The sequence below is a fragment of the Mauremys reevesii genome, linkage group 11 (genome assembly GCF_016161935.1).
Source record: "Mauremys reevesii isolate NIE-2019 linkage group 11, ASM1616193v1, whole genome shotgun sequence".
Lineage (NCBI taxonomy): Eukaryota > Metazoa > Chordata > Testudines > Geoemydidae > Mauremys > Mauremys reevesii.
This window is the reverse complement of record NC_052633.1, coordinates 4,552,735-4,567,358: the sequence shown is the minus strand read 5'-3', so window position 1 is coordinate 4,567,358 and position 14,624 is coordinate 4,552,735. Positions and strand designations below refer to the sequence as shown.

The window sequence follows — 14,624 nt, the reverse complement described above, 5'->3', positions numbered from 1 at the left end:
ATGGGTGCTACTGTCAGTATTGCCAGCCCCCAGAGTGGTGAGATGGCCTTAAAAATCATGAGACTTAAAAATAAAAAGACTGAATAAGAAATGTCAGGTTCTTTCTATTTGCCCTCTGGCTTCTCAGACCTCGGCTGCACTCAGATCACATGGTTGTTTTTCTCTGTAACCAAGAGAGCTAGAAACTTCCTTTGTTTAGAAAATGAAAGCCAAGAGTCTCACCTCATCAGATGCTTCCAGGAGCTGGGGCTTTAACAGACACACCAAATACCAGGAGGCTCATTGCAAAATCACAAGTGTTGGCAACACTGTATTGTGGACAAAGGCAAGCAGCAAATTCCAGAGTCTCAGAGCCCTGGTAGACATCACCCAGCCAGCTCCCGCCTCCCCTCTGCTCAGGTGAGGCAATGGGAAGCTGCCTACTTTCTCACACACAACAGCACATGCATATTTCCCACAGTTTTCCAAAGCAGAAGCAAGAAGAGAAAAGTATTGAGGAGGTGATTACCATTACTAACTGAGTGCTGACGCTGTACAGGATGCAAACTAAGACCCAGGCCTTCCCCTTCCCCAAGGAATTTTAAAGTTTTTAAGGTAAAAGTCTCCTCCAGTCACAATACCCGTATTTGGCTTGTGCATTTTCAGAGCAAAGTGGAAAACACCATTCAGGTCATAGGTGTGCGTACAGGATGTGCCAGGTGTGCCCAGGCACACCATAATGCAGGGGTAGGCAAGCTTGTCCTGCCCGGTCTGCCTGAGCTCCCCCTGGCCTCACCCCCGCCTTCCCCCATCCCCTGGCGCCTCAGCGCGCCACATCCAGTAGCAGTCCTGGACAGCACTGCAGCGGCATGGCTCTGGCAGGACCTGAGCTCCTCCCACTCAGAGCGGCATGGTAAGGGAGCGGGGCTGCGAGCTCCAGCAGGCCGAGCGGCAGGAGTTCTGGTTCCACTGGAGCCACGCCACTGCAGTGCTGTCCAGGGCCACTCCTGGACGCAGTGCGCTGAGGCTCTGGGAGAGGGGGGAGGCGGGGGTAAGCGGTATGGTAAGGGGGCCGGGGCCGGGGAGGTTGGATAAGGAGCAGGGAGTCCCAGGGACAGTCAGGGGACAGGGAATGGGGGAGGGGTTGGATGGGGCAGAGGTTCAGGGGAGCGCTCAGTTGGATCATGGGAGTTCCAGGGGTCTGTCAGGAGGCAAGGTGGGGGGGTGGATAGGGGTCAGGGCAGTCAGGGGACAGGGAGTGGTGGGGTTGGTGGGGGGTGGGGTCCCGGGGTGGTGGTTGGGGAGGCCTCGGGGGGGCGGTCAGGAAACAAGGAGCAAGATGAGTCGGGAATTCTGAGGGGGGCAGTCGGGGGGAAGGAAGTGGGTGGGCGTTGGATAAGGGCCAGGGCCTGGCTGTTTGGGGAGGCCCAGCCTTCCCTACCTGGCCCTTCATACAATTTTGGAACCTCAATGTGGCCTTCGGGCCAAAAAGTTTGCCCACACCTGCCCTAACATCTCAAAAAAACAGTAGCTTTGCATTTTAATTTAATCGCATGATATACTCTATACAGAAAGAATGCGTTCGCTCGCAGCATGCATCCCCACTACTGCAGCACCACATTACCACTGGTCCTCCCCTCCTCTCCGACTACTATTCTAGAAAATTCTTTGACCTATATAAGCGGCCGCATCTGGCGTGCCCAGCGCAGTGTCTACAGTGTTTGTAATCTTTGTTGCGTGTACTCTGCTGAAATAGCATAACAAGCCTGTGGCTTTACATTTTAATTCAATCGTATGATACCCTCTTTTAATTTAAAAATATGGATTGGTTTGTTGTTAAGATAAGAAAAGGAGCAGACAAGCTGTTCATGTGAAAAAGCCTTTTCAAAACTAGCACGTGTAAAAAACAAACTAAGAAGTACAATGTCCTAACAGCACCTCAACTCACTCATGATTTTGTACATTGAACAAGAATTGGCTTTGTCAGTTAATTACAATGATGTGATTGAGGAATTTAATTCCATAACACCTGGTGAGCGACGTCTCATTCTCTAGGACAGGAAGATGAAGAAACCTTAATCTGTTTTGGTCAATTTGGGTTAGCTCATTATATGGTTAAAGGTAAAGATCATGAAAATTGACTGTATCTTTGATATGCCTGGTTATCACTACAGCAAAAATTTGATATTTTGTGTTTCATTTTTTAAGTCAAGTTTAGTTCTTAATTTAAAAAAAATAAGTTTAGTTAAGTTTTAGTTTCTTTAGTTTGTTTGATGAATAAAAATAATGTCCTTTATGATTGAGTATTCAATAAATGTTCTTCTTTTAAATAAATAAATAAATGAAATTCCCTGGGTGCACACCCTAATGAAATGAGCTGCACACGCCTATGATTCAGTGGTGATGTCAAACTCTCTAGTCAACCTCCCCTCCAGGTCCAAGGACAGCCATTCCTCTGAGCCTTAACACAGTGTTTTGTCTGGAATGAGAAGTGTATTGAAGCCAGCTGTCTGGTCCCTAACACTGCGATACTATCAAAACCCCCTGCTCAGGCAAAGACAGGTCCAGTGCACAAGCCCACCTGACGCCCAGCTGGCAGACTGTAAGTGTAACACCCAGAGCATCCCCGGAGGCTCCCTCACTTTAATGTGAGCAGCACCCCTTTGGTTCCATGTGCCGCTCCCTCCCCGCCGTTCCTAGACACCACGAGGACTCTAACCTTTTCAAGGAGGGCTTCATATTCCCCGGCTCGAATTGCTGGCAGAGATTTCCTGCTCTCCTTCCGCGCTGCTTCTCCGTACAGGTACACTGCAAGAGGAAATTCATACGTGACAGACCACTGTACCTGAAGCCATCCACCACATACATGTTAGTGTGGGTGCGGAAACTGGGAAAAGCCCTGGATATCTCCCAAGGTGTTCAAATACAGGCCAGCTCTAACATAACGCACCAAGGCAATGGACACCACATTCTGCCCCCAGTGAAATCACACGTAGCTTAAGGGGAAAATGGAAGCTTTTAAAAGCGAAAAAAGTTCTCAGGTCCTAAATCAATAACTATGTTTGTGTAGGCCTGGAAATCACAAATATACACTGAAACCAGCTCCTCCTTCATTTGCTTATCCAAGTCACAAGTTAGCGATTCGGCACTTTCCCTGCCACCAAGAACAGAGGTAATGTACAAAGTTCTCTCAGCAGGGCCTATACATTTTTACTAGGACTCCCAAGAGTGCCTACTAATTAGGGCTTAACATTTGAAAAGCAACTAGTGATTTTGAGTGCCTCTCGTCCTGAGACTCTTCAAGTGAGCTGATCTGAAAGAGCTGAGCAGCCCGCCTCTACAATCAGACTCTCTCAATTGCCTCTCAAGTTGGGTTCCCCAAATCACTAGTGACATTTTGAAAACCTCGGCCCTTCTTGCTCATGTGTGATAGATCTCAAAGCTCATATACTTCTCTTGCTGGGATAATTTAATGACAGACATTTTAGCCGAACTTAACTCTTTTGAAAGGGGTTTGTTTGTTTTTGTCATGGCAGGACAGTCCCAGTGCAGAATCGGAGCGGAACTATGTATTGTGTCTATGTGAGCACAGGGGGAGATGGTGGAATTACTGAAGAGGTCAGAGAAGAGGTGTATGCAGACAGAATTCTCTCCCCTCCCCATCACCAGCTCACCAGGCACACCCAGCTCCACTGACAATTGCTGCCCAAACAGATTGGCACAGCGAATGCATTCTTCCATGGTGACATTCCTCACTGGGATGAAAGGACAGACATCCAGGGCACCCATTCGGGGATGTTCTCCTAGGAAAGCAAAGTGTTATGTCTGTAAGAAGCACAAGGAATCTTTTAAAGGGGATAAGGAACATTCCAGAGATGTGCACAGAGGCCTGGAGGGGCATGGGGGTGCATGGGGCATAAGGGGAGCGGAGGATGAGACACTTTAGATATGGCCAAACTTTATCTATTCATTCCTTATGATCTCAGGACTAGACTAACCCCCCCTCCTGCGTCAGGGCCATTGACGTGACAGGACTAACCGATTGCACTGTATTTGCTCAACTGTCTGCCTTGTTTATTCCAGCCAAAAAGAAAACGACCACAAGTTCAGGGCTGTCAGAGGGAGCTGTGGAATCTCTGCTCCTATCACAGCCTGCACCTCCCTGAGTAGATTTGTTGGCCTCCCACAGGACATGGGGAGGCTCTGTTTGAAAAGTGAAGGCCTTTTGTGTTTATGCAATGTAGCTCCTGCTGCAGGGAATGCATGGCTCCCCTAACAGCTGCCATTGTACATCACAGGGAGGAAAAACCCTTAACGTCATGAGATCGGAGAGGGAGAGCCGTCCAATAGCAATCTGAGTAGTGCTCCCAGGGAGATGCCCTGACTCGAGCACAGCCTGCACTCATGGCTGCTCTGGTTTGGGCCTGAAGGTGCTGCTCTGTGTTGGCTTTGGCAAATCACCTCAGCCAGATCCATGCTAGACCTGACAGCTGAGACCTTCGGCAGTAGGCTGTGCTGCAGCTCACTCCCCTGAGCCCCACCAAGCAGCACGTACTCCTGCCCCACCACCACTCTGATCACCTCTGTGCTTGCTCATGTCAATGAGCTGAAAAGCCACTCTGGCTGCACGCAGAGCCCCCTCGACAACGGCATCTGGACTCCCCACAAAGGTGTAGACTGTCCGATTGGTGGACGGGCCGGCATCCACATCCAGCAGGACGCACCCCGGTGTCTGAGAGATGGCCTCGCCAATGCCATCGATTACCTGCAAGAGAGCACAGCTGAAGAAGGGGACTCCACCATTCAGAGTTACGCCCGGCCCATTAACGCTTCCTCTCAATAGGCAGCCCAGCACGGAGTCTGCTACAGAAAGGAGCCGAGACATGGCTGGGTTTATTAATGCTTCAAATGCACACCTAAAAGTGAGCCGAGAGCCAAACTTCGGCTCGCAGAGGAATTATTCACGTTCAAAGCACAGCCCTTAACATCACCCTCCAGCTCCAAATCACAGCCTGCTCCGGGGACTGAAAAGTAGCTGCTCAGCGTAATCAGAGCAAGGTAGGACCAGAAGGGACCTTAAGAGGTCATCTAGTCCAGTCCCCTGTGCTAAGGCAGGACTAAGTGTTGTCTAGACCATCCCTGACAGGTGTTTGTCCAACCTGCTCTTCTATACTCCAGTGGTGGAGATCCCACAACCTCCCTACGCTATTTGTTCCAGAGTTTAACTACCTTGGTAGTTAAGAAATCTCCCTTGCCACAATTTAAGCCAATTACTTCTTGTCCTGTTCACAGAAATTAAGGAGAACAATTTATCACCCTCCTCCTTGTAACAACCTTTTACATACTTCAAGCCTTTTATCATGTCCCCTTCTCAGTCTTCTCTTCTCTTCTCCAGACGGGGGGGAGGGGGGGGGAACACAATTTTTTCAATCTTTTCTCGTAGTTGATGTTTTCTAGACCTTTCATCATTTTTGTTGCTGTTCTCTGGACTTTCTCCAATTTGTTCACATCTTTCCCCAAATGTGGTGCCCAGACTGGACACAATACTTCAGTTGAGGCCTTATCAGCATTGAGTAGAGCGGAAGAATGACTTCTCGTGCCTTGTTTACAACACTCCTGCTAATACATCCCAGGATGATGTTCACTTTTTTTGCAACCGTGTTGCACTGTTGACTCATATTTAGTTTGTGATCCACTAAAAGCCCCAGATCCTTTTTTGCAATACTCCTTCCTAGGGAGTCATTTCCCATTTTATTTGTGTGTGATTGATTATTCCTTCCTAATGTGCAACTTAACCTGGCCCCTGTTGTGTATGCATCATGTTAATGTAGTTAATTACATGAACATCTAGAATTGCTCACATAATACAAAGTCCTTTCCTAGCACCGTAGAGATGCATGTGAGCCACTTGTAACCTATATATTACACTGCATGCCAGACAGTCCACACAAGTTTTTGTATGACTACTATACAGTGTGTTGTACTTAGAAAACTGGCTACAGATGATGTATAGCAACACAGACTAATGGAAAAGTGCTAGCTTATGTAATACAAGGGTTTAGAATTAAATTATAGCATGACTCTAACACTGTTAATGGGGTTTAATTAATATAGCTTGCAGTAAATTCTTTCCATCTGGAAACAAGCATGCTGTGATGAAGGGGGAGATTTTCTTAGCATTGTGCATGAACACTGTGTGTGTCGGTTTTCCCTGGGTGCTGCATGTGTAACAAGGTGTGAGGGAGAGGGGCCAGGTGTGACCTTGCCTAGCAAGCTGGCCCCTGGACAGTGGCCTGGATGCTGTGGAACTTAGTAAGCAGTGACCTGGAGGCCCCAGAGGCCCACCTATCTTGGGAGCCCAATGATTTTGGCCAGGGGAAGGACAAAGGGCTGAGGAGAGAGGACTCTGGTGATCAGACCTGCCAGGGATGGAAGAGAGAGGGCCAGGTGATCTGTTTGCCCGGAACTGAAGACAAAGGATGGAGGAGGGGCTTTGGGGAAGGTGATATAGGGTGGTCGATTGGAAGGAGGGGGCTTTTAGACCAGGGACGAAGATCAGCCTGAGCCACCTGGACGCTGGACAGTCCCATCCGGACTGTGCTGAGACTTTCTGTGCTCGAGGCCCTGAGAACTGTCTGTGCTGTGTTCCAGACATACAATAAACCCCTCTGATTTAGGCTGGCTGAGAGTCACTGCAGGCTACAGATTGCGGTGGCATTGCTCCCTCTGGGGGTGGAGGCCCTGAGGGCCCAGAGTGAGTGAACTCCCTGAGGGGGCCCATGGTGAGAGACAGGCGTCCTGAAGGCTCAGATGTGCAGTCCTGGGAGGCAACAGGACCAGAGGGCCTAACCCCAGAGAGTGCAGCCTTCACAAAAGGGTGTCACACTGAAGGGGGTTACTCTCAGGGACTGTACGGAGCCAAGAGAGCACCGGGCCTGAGAGTCCATGACACATACATTTTTATGTGAGTGTATGAGATAATTCAGTTTTCAATACCCTTGTTGTTGTCCACTTAGAAATATACTGACAACTTTCAAATCAAGTACAAATTCTGGTATACAGTCACCTGCATTAAAGAAACAGAACAACAATATTTTTTACAGGGAAGTTTGTTTATGGACTTTCTCAAGACAATCAGATTGTAGGCCATATGCAACCTGTGTCAGCTCGAAAACGTGGTTCTCTCCCCAACAGAAGTTGGTCCAATAAAAGACATTACCTCCTCCATCTTGTGTCAGGAGTGAGGCCCTCAGCTGTGGCAGCTCAGTACCCCTGACACCCTAACGAGCCCGCCAAGCTGCCGGAAGGACTGGTGGAGGAAGCCAGCAGGCCATTTTTTAAACCTAGCAGCAGTAGTAGCTCGCTGGCTGCTCATAGAATCATAGACTCATAGAATGTCAGGGTTGGAAGGGACCTCAGGAGGTCATCTAGTCCAACCCCCTGCTCAAAGCAGGACCAATTCCCAACTAAATCATCCCAGCCAGGGCTTAAAAACCTCTAAGGAAGGAGATTCCACCACCTCCTTAGGTAACCCATTCCAGTGCTTCACCACCCTCCTAGTGAAATAATGTTTCCTAATATCCAACCGAGACCTTCCACACTGCAACTTGAGACTATTGCTCCTTGTTCTGTCATCTGGTACCACTGAGAACAGTCTAGATCCATCCTCTTTGGAAGCCCCCTTCAGGTAGTTGACGGCTGCTATCAAATCTCCCCTCACTCTTCTCTTCTGCAGACTAAATAACCCCAGTTCCCTCAGCCTCTCCTTGTAAATCATGTGCTCCAGCTCCCTAATCATTTTTGTTGCCCTCCACTGGACTCTCTCCAATTTCTCCACATCCATTGTGTAGTGGGGGGGGAGGGGGCAAAACTGGACACAGTACTCCAGGTGTAGCCTCACCAGTGCGGAATAGAGGGAAATAATCACTTCCCTCGATCTGCTGGCAATGCTCCTACTAATGCAGCCCAATATGCCATTGGCCTTCTTGGCAACAAGGGCACACTGCTGACTCATATCCAGCTTCTCATCCAATCTAACCCCCAGGTCCTTTTCTGCAGAACTGCTGCCTAGGCAGTTGGTCCCCAGCCTGTAGCAGTGCATGGGACTCTTCTGCCCTAAGTACAGGACTCTGCACTTTTCCTTGTTGAACCCAATCCTCCAATTTGTCTAAGTTACTCTGGACCTTATCCCTACCCTCCAGCGTATCTACCTCTCCCCCCATCTTAGTGTCATCTGCGAACTTGCTGAGGGTGCAATCCATCCCATCATCCAGATCATTAATGAAGATGTTGAACAAAACCGTCCCCAGGACCAATCCCTGGGGCACTCCGCTTGATACCAGCTGCCAACTAGACATCAAGCCGTTGATCACTGCCCGTTGAGCCCGACAATCTAGCCAGCTTTCTATCCACCTTATTGTCCAATCGTCCAGCCCATACTTCTTTAACTTGCTGGCAAGAATACTGTGGGAGACCGTATCAAAAGCTTTGCTAAGGTCAAGATATCATCACTTCTATTTTACAGATGGATAAAGTAAGGCACGGATGTGACCTGTCCAAGCCCATTCAGCAGGCCAGTGCAAAGCCAGGAACGGAGCCCAGGTCCCCCCTGTCCCAGTCCTGTGCTCTCTTTGCTAGGCCACACTGCTCTGAAAAGAAGCCAGTGTACAAGATGTTACACATGTGACTAAGGACATAGAAAAAATAGTCTACAGTTGTTTGAACTGCGAATCGGCATGTCATCGTGTAATTAAGGACGTAGAATGCATGGAGGGCAGGATTAAAGCTGCAGTGCATTTATTATCATTCCTAGCAGTGCCTAGGAGCCCCAGTATTGGCCCAGGCCCCCTGGTGCTAGGTGCTGAACAAAAACACACCGAAGAGCTGACAGTGTAAGTAATCTGAGCACGAAGCCAGGCACCCTGCTCATTCTCTGCAGGGCCGGCTCCAGACCCCAGCGCGCCAAGCATTGGCATTGGGGCAAGCATGACTGCGGAGGGTGCGCTGGTCCTGCGGCTCCGGTGGACCTCCTGCAGGCATGACTGCGGATGCTCCACCGGAGCCGCGGGACCAGCGCACCCTCCGCAGGCACGTCTGCAAGAGGTCCCCCGGAGCCGCGGGACCGGCGACCGGCAGCGCGCCCCCTGCAGCATGCCGCCGTGCTTGGGGCGGCCAAATTCCTAGAGCCGCCCCTGATTCTCTGCACATAGGTTTTGTGTGGACTGCATACACAGTCAGTGCTCTGGAATTCCAGCGTGCTCTTTCAACACAAAACACCAATGCCCCTTAGTCTACTGCCATCCATCGCTGCCTTGCACTCCTCAACTCCCAGGGGGTTGCTGGGATGTGACTCCATTCAGTATTTCTCAGCAGGTTTAACACTTCGATGAACTCCAGCTTCCCCCCACACTCTCCTGGCACTCATGTGGGAGAAGAGATTTTGATTTTATTATCTATTAATTGATTTACTTATTATGTGTAGAACCGTAGTGCCCAGACGTCCCAGTCATGGCCTGTTGTGCGAGGGGCCATACGAACACAGGACAAATGTTGTAACAAGGCCAGAAGGTGTGGCTATGACAAAAGTTGTGTGTGAAAACAACTCTCTCAACTGGATTTTTCATAAGATGTGAACATACCAAGCTCTGGGGCTGGAGCCTTGTGTTGCTGTGGCAACAAGATGCTGTTCTCTGAAAATTCAATCAGCTGAGCCAAACAGTCAGATCCTTAACTCAAGCCCAGCGCATAGGCTGGTGCAGAGTGCAACGACGCCTGTTAGGCAGTGCTGCTGCTTGGTGGGAACACATGACTGTTGTCTCCTAGTGGCTGTGGTCTGCTCCAGCTGGATTGAATTTAAGGTGATGGTTCTGAGCTGTAAGCCCTGCCTGTCCCAGGACCTGATGCCTGAAACGCCTTTCTCTCTGGGCCATGCAACTACAGCGCTGCTCAGCAGGGGGGCCCTCGGTTTCAAAGAGCAGCTGTTGGTGACAGAGTTCTCCCTGTGAGGGGCTGGACTAGCCCAGGGCAGCTGGCCTTCAGGCGTGCGGCAAGGGGCCTCTGTTGCACACACTGCTGCAGAGCGGGGTTGGTGAGGAAGGCTGCTCTGGAGGAGGTGGGGGATCAGACGTTTTGTCTTCTGATGACAGTTTTATTTCTGGTTTTGAACTTTATGGTGGGGGCACCTAGCACACTAGTTATCTTTAAAAACTCATGGCGATCGGGGGAGGTCCCGGATGACTGGAAAAAGGCTAATGTAGTCCCTATCTTTAAAAAAGGGAAGAAGGAGGATCCAGGGAACTACAGGCCAGTCAGCCTCACCTCAGTCCCTGGAAAAATCAGGGAGCAGGTCCTCAAGGAATCAATTCTGAACCACTTAGAGAGGAAAGTGATCAGGAACAGTCAGCATGGATTCACCAAGGGCAAGTCATGCCTGACTAACCTAATTGCCTTCTATGATGAGATAACCGGCTCTGTGGATGAGGGGAAAGCTGTGGATGTGCTATTTCTGGACTTTAGCAAAGCTTTTGATACAGTCTCCCACAGTATTCTTGCCAGCAAGTTAAAGAAGTATGGGCTGGATGATTGGACTATAAGATGGATAGAAAGCTGGCTAGATGGTCGGGCTCAACGGGTAGTGATCAACAGCTCCATGTTTAGTTGGCAGCCGGTTTCAAGTGGAGTGCTCCAAGGGTCGGTCCTGGGGCCGGTTTTGTTCAATATCTTCATTAATGATCTGGAGGATGGCGTGGACTGCACTCTCAGCAAGTTTGCAGATGACATGAAACTGGGAGGAGTGGTAGATACATACGCTGGATGGTGGGATAGGATACAGAGGGACCTAGACAAATTAGAGGACTAGGCCAAAAGAAACCTGATGAAGTTCAACAAGGACAAGTGCAGAGTCCTGCATTCAGGATGGAAGAATCCCATTCACTGTTACAGACTAGGGACCGAATGGCTAGGAAGCAGTTCTGCAGAAAAGGACCTAAGGGTTACAGTGGATGAGAAGCTGGATATGAGTCAACAGTGTGCCCTTGTTGCCAAGAAGGCTAATGGCATTTTGGGTTGTATAAGTAGGGGCATTGCCAGTAGATCGAGGGATGTGATCATTCCCCTCTATTCGACATTGGTGAGGCCTCATCTGGAGTACTGTGTCCAGTTTTGGGCCCCACACTACAAGAAGGATGTGGAAAAATTGGAAAGAGTCCAGTGGAGGGCAACAAAAATGATTAGGGGGCTGGAGCACATGACTTATGAGGAGAGGCTGAGGGAACTGGGATTGTTTAGTCTGCAGAAGAGAAGAATATGGGGGGATTTGATAGCTGCTTTCAACTACCTGAAGGGGGGTTCCAAAGAGGATGGATCTAGACTGTTCGCAGTGGTACCTGATGACAGAACAAGGAGTAATGGTCTCAAGTTGCAGTGGGGGAGGTTTAGGTTGGATATTAGGAAAAACTTTTTCACTCAGAGAGTGGTGAAGCACTGGAATGGGTTCCCTAGGGAGGTGGTGGAATCTCCTTCCTTAGAGGTTTTTAAGATCAGGCTTGACAAAGCCCTGGCTGGGATGATTTAGTTGGGAATTGGTCCTGCTTTGAGCAGGGGGTTGGACTAGATGACCTCCTGAGGTCACTTCCAACCCTGACATTCTATGATTCTATGATTCATTCTATGATGCCCCCTTTATATACCTCCAAATACACTCAGAGTTACCCACAGAAGCTGTGCTAAAAATGCTAATGCTGCAAAGTCAAACACTCAAAAGTTCGGAAATGCCAGAAACAAGGTTGCCTGTGGACCATTAACAGAGCCTTCTGGTCTCACGCAGGATTGCACCGCCTTCAATGACATGATCCCATGCTATTTTTCCACCAGACTCCTGCCTCTTTCGGCGCCCAGGGGAGCACTGGGGGGGAGAGACACCCACTCTGCCAGTGGGTTTCACAGATTTTTGCTGGCAGCAGAGGAAGGGTGAGACTCAGAGATCCCAGGCTCAGGGGAGCTGGGGGGGGGGGGGAGAAGGGGGATATGTTCTCTAGAGGTCACAGACCCTTCTTCCCCATCCTCTGAAACCTGTCCTTGTCCCAGTCCTGCCTCTTCCCCACATCTGGCTCCTCATCCCAGTCCAATTCTCCTCCCCTTGCCAGTTCCAGTCTCCACTCCACACAGGGTCTCTGGAGCTCCTCATAAGAAAAGGGATCAGAATTTTTTAACATGGGCAAACCGATGTATTTTTCCCTGAACATTTTCTCAGAAACGACTGAACTGTTCGGGGTGAAATGTAAAGTCAAACTGAAGATCAGGCTGAGGACAACATGGAAAATTTCAGCCCAAATGGTTAAAGTTTGGCAAACTTATAAGCCACTGAATCAGTGGCTTATAATGGGAAGTGCTGGTGCTCCCGGTCCCACCTGTAACTAACGCTGGGAGCTTCAGGGAGGAGGCGCAGCGCTGTGCTGGGACCAGAGGGCAGCAGGAGGGAGCGGGGATTCCAGCTGCTGTTGGGCCTTGCCAGCGCTGGCCGGGCGAAGGAAACGTCTCATAGCAGCAATGGAGCAAGGGCAGGGCATGGCAAGCGCACAAGCCTGCCCTCAGTGGAGAACCGGAGCGAGCTGCTCTGTGCCAAAGCCCCTGGAGCTGGATGGTCTTCTCAGCATCTCCCCATGGCACTGGGGAAACTAGGAGAGGGGGTATGGGATGGCATCCTTGCTCAGCCCCAGCTCGGACGATGTGGGACCCAAGCCACAGCCGCGAGTCTCCCCTTTGGGGCAGCAGAAGTGATCTGGAAAGAATGGCTGTGACATGCGCACCACAGGGCCAGCTCCATGCCCCTGGACGTCAGGGAGTCTCACCCCGGATTCCCGTGGGAGCATTTGAGAGGCGCCGGGGGAGGTAAGGTCATTGGGCCATGCATCCTGGGGGCCACGCTGTAAGCTGCCACTGATATGTGTCAGAGGAGCTGTCACCCGAGGACAAGCTACAAGCATCAACTCCGGCCCAAACGCCATCGCTTTGGCCCAGAGGCAATCGACCCAAAGCAGCACCCAGGGCAGGTGAAAAGCAAACAAGCCAAGGCCCTTGCACACAGTTTATCTCCACAAAACGAATCACACGGCACAGAGAGAACGCAGCCCCTTACCTCTTTGTTATTGCCCTCGGAAAAGTTGGGGACACACTCCACTAGTTTGGACATTGTGCTGGTTCCGTTCCTGCCAGAGGGATGCCTTGGCCTGGCCGCACTGGGTTGTTCAGTTTATGTAATGCTGGGTGTTTGCTCTGACCTGTGCGGCTGCAGAAATGGAACTAGAAGAGCAGGAGCCTTATACGGCCTAGCCAGTGACCTTTCCCAATCTCCAGGGTTTCTCATTAACTACCTATAACTGCAGCCAATAGAAGGAGAGTTTCTTAATTAAACAAATAAGAGGAAACTTTTGGCAGGGAGGCCCACCTGGCCTCTAGTTACTGGCCTGAATCTACTATCTGTTATGTTGGTGTCACTCAGGAGTGACACCCCTGCACTCACGCATCGTTTGTACCTGGAACGTTAATGGTCAAGTCTTGCTCTGTTATAACCTGGGTTTAGTCTCTGTTGTCAGGCTGTTGTCTGATTCAGTTTCATTAAGAGCAGCCAATACTTATTTACCAATGTAGCAGCAGTTCTAAAATACAAATAAAATACAAACATGTTTTTGTTACAATATAAAAAGACACAAATTCTACCCCAGTTCATAGGCTGTCTTCTTCCCCACCCCCATAGAAGACACTTTCTTTAGTTGCCCACAATTTATTCTCTGCTCATAATCCTAGACAGAGACAAGCAAATCATAGACATAGACATGCAAGGATTTAGTTATACATAGGAACAAAAAGAATCCTGACAACAGTATTGGTCCTAGGTGACCAGATGTCCCGTTTTTATAGGGACAGTCCCGTTTTGGGGCACTTTTTCTTATATAGGCGCCTATTACTCCCCACAGTTTTTCACAGTTGCTATCTGGTTATCCTAATTGGTCCTTATTACATAGCAAAGGTAGAATTTTTTTTATTTCCATTATGGATGATTAAAGAAGGCAGAAGTGTTTAGTAAACATTTCTGTTCTGTATTTGGGGGGGGAAACAGACAATGTAATCTCATTCTATGGTGACAACACTCTTTCCTTTCCACTAGCATTTCAGTGAAATGTCACACAGCAACTACTAAAGTTAGACATTTTTAACACAGCAGGTCCAGAGAATTTGCATCCAAGAGTTTGAAAAGAGCTGACTGAGGAGCTCACTGTTGTTGATTTTCAGTAAGTTTTGGAACACATGCATCCGACGAAGTGGGTATTCACCCATGAAAGCTCATGCTCCAAAACGTCTGTTAGTCTATAAGGTGCCACAAGACTCTTTGCTGCTTGTGGAACACTGAGGAAGTTCTAGAAGACTGGAAGAAAGCCAATGTTGTGCCAATATTTAAAAAGGGTAAAAGAGTTTCCACCTTTATAATTACTCATAACTGAATCCCCGAGGCCCCACCCCTGACCCACCTCTTCTCAAGACCCTTCCCTTGCTCTGCCTCTTCTCCCCAAAGGCCTACCCCACCTCTTCCCTCAAGTCCCTGGCCCTTTTTCCATCTCTTCCCCCAAAAAAGGCCCCACCTCCATCAC

At 49.4% G+C, this 14,624-nt stretch overlaps 1 protein-coding gene across 9 annotated transcripts in view; it reads right to left on the bottom strand.

Annotated features, from left to right (window-relative positions):
• FTCD (formimidoyltransferase cyclodeaminase) overlaps positions 1–14,624 on the bottom strand; it is a 41,371-nt gene that overhangs the window by 21,901 nt on the left and 4,846 nt on the right. For 3 of the 9 annotated variants that reach the window (XM_039495531.1, XM_039495527.1, XM_039495528.1), the window contains 4 exons: positions 13,115–13,634; positions 4,561–4,744; positions 3,654–3,782; positions 2,699–2,787 (listed from right to left, as the gene is read on the bottom strand). In XM_039495531.1, the coding sequence (XP_039351465.1) occupies positions 2,699–2,787; positions 3,654–3,782; positions 4,561–4,744; positions 13,115–13,168 (456 nt within the window). In that variant the 5' untranslated portion in view covers positions 13,169–13,634. The other 6 variants (XM_039495532.1, XM_039495535.1, XM_039495533.1 and 3 more) reach the window with 5 other exon arrangements.